Source organism: Limulus polyphemus, unplaced genomic scaffold, assembly GCF_000517525.1.
Source record: "Limulus polyphemus unplaced genomic scaffold, Limulus_polyphemus-2.1.2 Scaffold2819, whole genome shotgun sequence".
Taxonomy (NCBI): Eukaryota; Metazoa; Arthropoda; class Merostomata; order Xiphosura; family Limulidae; genus Limulus; species Limulus polyphemus.
In genome coordinates this window covers 135,402-139,436 of record NW_013668429.1, presented here as the reverse complement: position 1 = coordinate 139,436, position 4,035 = coordinate 135,402, and the positions used below count along the sequence as shown (strand labels likewise).

Genomic DNA, 4,035 nt, shown 5'->3' with positions numbered 1-4,035 from the left:
TTTTCTTAGTACTCTAGTATAATAGTTGTTGTTGTGTTGTTTTTTTAAAGTTTAATATATATATATATATATATATATACACACCATGGTATACACATACAAAATCTTGCACTCTCCAAATTTATAGATATTTGCATATAATAAAATATAATTATACTCCTATATTACTAAATAATATACAATCAGTAATTTTTCATCTTATGAAATATTTTCACATAAAAACAAACCTTTGTAATCTTCTTGGTTTACTTTCATTATATTTTTGGTTTTTCAAGAAATGAGTAAAACAACACATTTTGTTTCTGCTAGATAATAAAAACACTGAAGATTTATCTTGTGATAGTTAACTATTAAACACATACATATATATGCTCATTTTCTCAGTTTAAAGTTTTTTCTAGTTGCATAATATGTTTCTTTAGAAAGGCCTACTTTATAATGTAAAACTAGTTGTACCTCATGCTGTAAAAATCTTTTTTGACTCATGTTTCCGATTTGGCAACAAACAAAAGACACATTTTACCATTCCAAAATTTTCATTATATTTCTTTTCATTAAAATTTCATTTTAACAGAATTGCAGAAATTCAATGCACAATAATCAATTTTAGATATGGTATCCATTCTTTTTGCCAAAACATAAAAGTTTAGAAAGCCAAATTTACCTGATCATGTTTCATTGAAAAAACATTTAAAATTTAGATCTGGTATTAAGGTGTAGTAAAATTAAATGAAAATGGCATGTTTCCAGAATTTCAAATGAGGAAAGATATTCTTTCTTAAGATAACACATTATATTGAATATTTTATCATTTGGAATTTTTCACTACCTGAAAAGTTATCATTCAAATTTTTTCGATAACATTGTTATAAAATGTCTAAATCACATTCTTAGCATCTTGCTTGTCATTTGCATCATACTTATATAATGTGTCATGAAGAAGAATCAGATGTTGCTTCATCACTTCACAGAAGCCTTTGATGAATGTCCAAAATAGAACTAGTTAGTTTACCTAAGCTAATTAATAATCTTTAAAACAAAAAGAAATTAACACAATTATTTCATACACAAGAATTTCAAAAATTCCAGAACAACTTACTTCATAATATATTTGACTTTCTTGAGAGTGTCAGCTTTTCCTCTAATCAATAATGGGTTACCTTGATGGCTATCACTCTTCCACAAACTGTACAATCTAAACCTACAAACAAACAATACATAACAATTGCTCTAATATAAGCCTTACAATCTAAATGTATACACCACTAACCTCTAATCCTGAATTTCAGTTGTATTCTGTACATAGAGCTATATTTACAGATTCAAAAACTCTATGTACTGAAAAAAAAAGATGACAATTGCATTGCTTCATTTTTCCATTAACTTAACTTTTTCCCTATACATATCTTTTGTATAAAAGTTATATTATCTATCCCTATTATCACAACAAGCATTCCTTTCATTAATCATGAATTTACATAACTTCCATCGAGGAGATGGGTACTCCAGCTAGTAAGAAATATTTTACCAATGTTCAGTGAACAACAAAGCCTGAAAATTACACATAATTTATCTTTATTTCATGTCAGAGAGCAGCTAGCAGTATGAGAATTACTGGTCTTCCACAAAACTTTTTTTGTTTAACAGTGTAAGTTAGACAACTTGAAAATACATATATTTTACATAAAAGTTAAAAATAATTTTCTACCATCTAGAACTGCAATTCTCAAACTTTGTTGTTCGAAGAACACAATTTTTTTTCACATCAATGGACTGCAATAGGATCTATACACTATGCTATTGCTTCCTATCTATAATTATGAAACCTTTCCATGAACCACCTGAAGGAAGCCTGCAGAACAAAATATGAGAACTGCTGATTTAACATTAGAAAAATACGTACTTTCATAATTCTATTTTATTAATTTGTATACATACAAATTTTAAAACTGAATATTACACAGTATACAACATATTTTTACCTCTTCTGATATGGGTACATCTTCAGTAGTCCCCACAGTTCTTCTGACATACAACAATTTCCATCCAGTAAGGCAAGAGATGGCAGAAGACATTCATGGATAACATTTAAAACAGCATACTTCAACACAGCATCAGTTTCTTCATCCTTTTTAGTGTGCGTATGGGGAGGGAGAAATCCATTTACAAACATAAATTACCAAATGCTCACAATGTTCGTTGTATCAGAAGTGCAAAAATATAAATAATCCTGTAATCCTCATTGAGGACATATTTGAATTTTCAAGTTTGTGCCAATCTACACACTCCATACAACCACAAGTTAACACTTTCAACTTAAAAAAGCAAGTTTGAATATAACCAACAAAAAATATCTTTAATGACAATAAAGCTCATTAAAAACATAACTTTTTGCTACATCAAATTTATGTAATTTATAAAAATTCAAATTCTGTTAACAAAGAAAAAAATAAGTCTTCAGTATGAAAATTAGTTTTACATGTCAGTTTTGTATTTAAAAAACCTTATGTATGTGAGATCTATAACAAAGTTAATAGTACAACTCTGTTGTCACTTTCTATGGTTCCAAACATCTTACTGAAGTTTACTTAGGAAAGCATTAAAGCCAATGAAGCAGACATTTGGCAGAATGAGCCATAAAATTATTGTGGTGGTTAGCAGATACAAACACAAGTCCATAAGATCAAATATGCTTAAAACCATATATTATTCGAAGAAGGTGAAACAAAATTTGTAATTTTAAAAAACTGTATGTAACACTAAATATTATAAAACTGTTAAACACTTAAGTAAAATGCTAGTAGAAGACTCAGGTTATTAATAAACAAGTGGCAACATTTAAATCATTTTTTGCTTAAACAATAACTTAAAAGTAAAGTACTTCCACTGAATTGATATAAATTTAAGACATTTTTCAGAAAATAACAAATATGCAGTTATCTAAACCCAATGGGTTTTTGTTTGGAAAAATAAAAAAACTTATTTGTGTATATTGCTTCTTTGTTTGAAAAAAAAAATGTTCAATCTGTTTTGGCACGTTAATAACTCAGGCATACATCAATATTTCTGTTATTATTTTGTGGACTGAGTCTAACCATGCTCATAGTACAAACAAACATTAGACATGTTAATATCAAACAGGCAAAAGATGAGCATCATTAGCTGAACTTTGCCAGTTGCTTTACAAGTGTAAACATGTGTAAACCAACCTCATATTTCATGTTAGATTTTACCTTTTCATCCTTTTTTTTTTTTCTGCAGTTCAAATATTCTTTTACCTATTCTGCTTCAGTAGCCAAAGAAATTATAAAAAACATCTACATACCAGCAAGTAATTGTGAGAGACCCCAAAACATTTTGTTGTTAATGTATAAATAAATTATTCATACTTTGTGTTTTACAGTGTTGAGTCCTTTCCTTTATTCTCTGTATAGCAATGTATTTCAACCACTGGTCCATCATAACCACCTTGCTACTCTGTGCAATTTCACAAAAACAAACAAACAAAATCATAATGGTTTTCATTGTACTTGCATTATAGTGGTCCACAACAGTACAGGGAGGCAAAGAGCCAGTCTTTCGTATTGAAGAAGTTGAGAAACACTGCTATGTACCATTTTCTAAATGTGCTGTTCATTGTGGATCTTAATCAAGTGGTTTAACCATTTCCATACAGGTCACATGTGAAAGGTCATGTCATCTTGTTTGTTGACTCACATTCAAAATTTTACTGATTTTTATTAGATGAATTTATGTCAATAAGTTTGGTATCAAACTGAAGATTATAATTCAAACTTTAGAACTATATATTACTTAATTTGTTAATTTAAAAGTAAATATTAAACAACACAGATAAACATCGATTTTTGTGTGTCAGGTGTTATGTTGAATGCAGCATTTCTTCAAATTAGATGTTTGTGAAGTCAAAATACTAAGTCTATAGTTTTATGCAAATTAGCAACTCAAATTACAGATACTGACAAACTAGAATATAAAGTAAGAAGGTTTTATCTTTTCTATTTGCTAAGATATTGC

General features: G+C 28.4%; 1 protein-coding gene across 1 annotated transcript in view; it reads right to left on the bottom strand.

Annotated features, from left to right (window-relative positions):
* Positions 1-4,035, bottom strand: part of LOC106467981 (THO complex subunit 2-like) — a 138,000-nt gene that overhangs the window by 6,062 nt on the left and 127,903 nt on the right. The window contains exons 13-14 of the mRNA XM_013928374.2: positions 1,983-2,128; positions 1,100-1,201 (exon numbers count right to left, since the gene is read on the bottom strand). Coding sequence (XP_013783828.1) covers positions 1,100-1,201; positions 1,983-2,128 — 248 coding nt within the window. The remainder of the gene's footprint in view (positions 1-1,099; positions 1,202-1,982; positions 2,129-4,035) is intronic.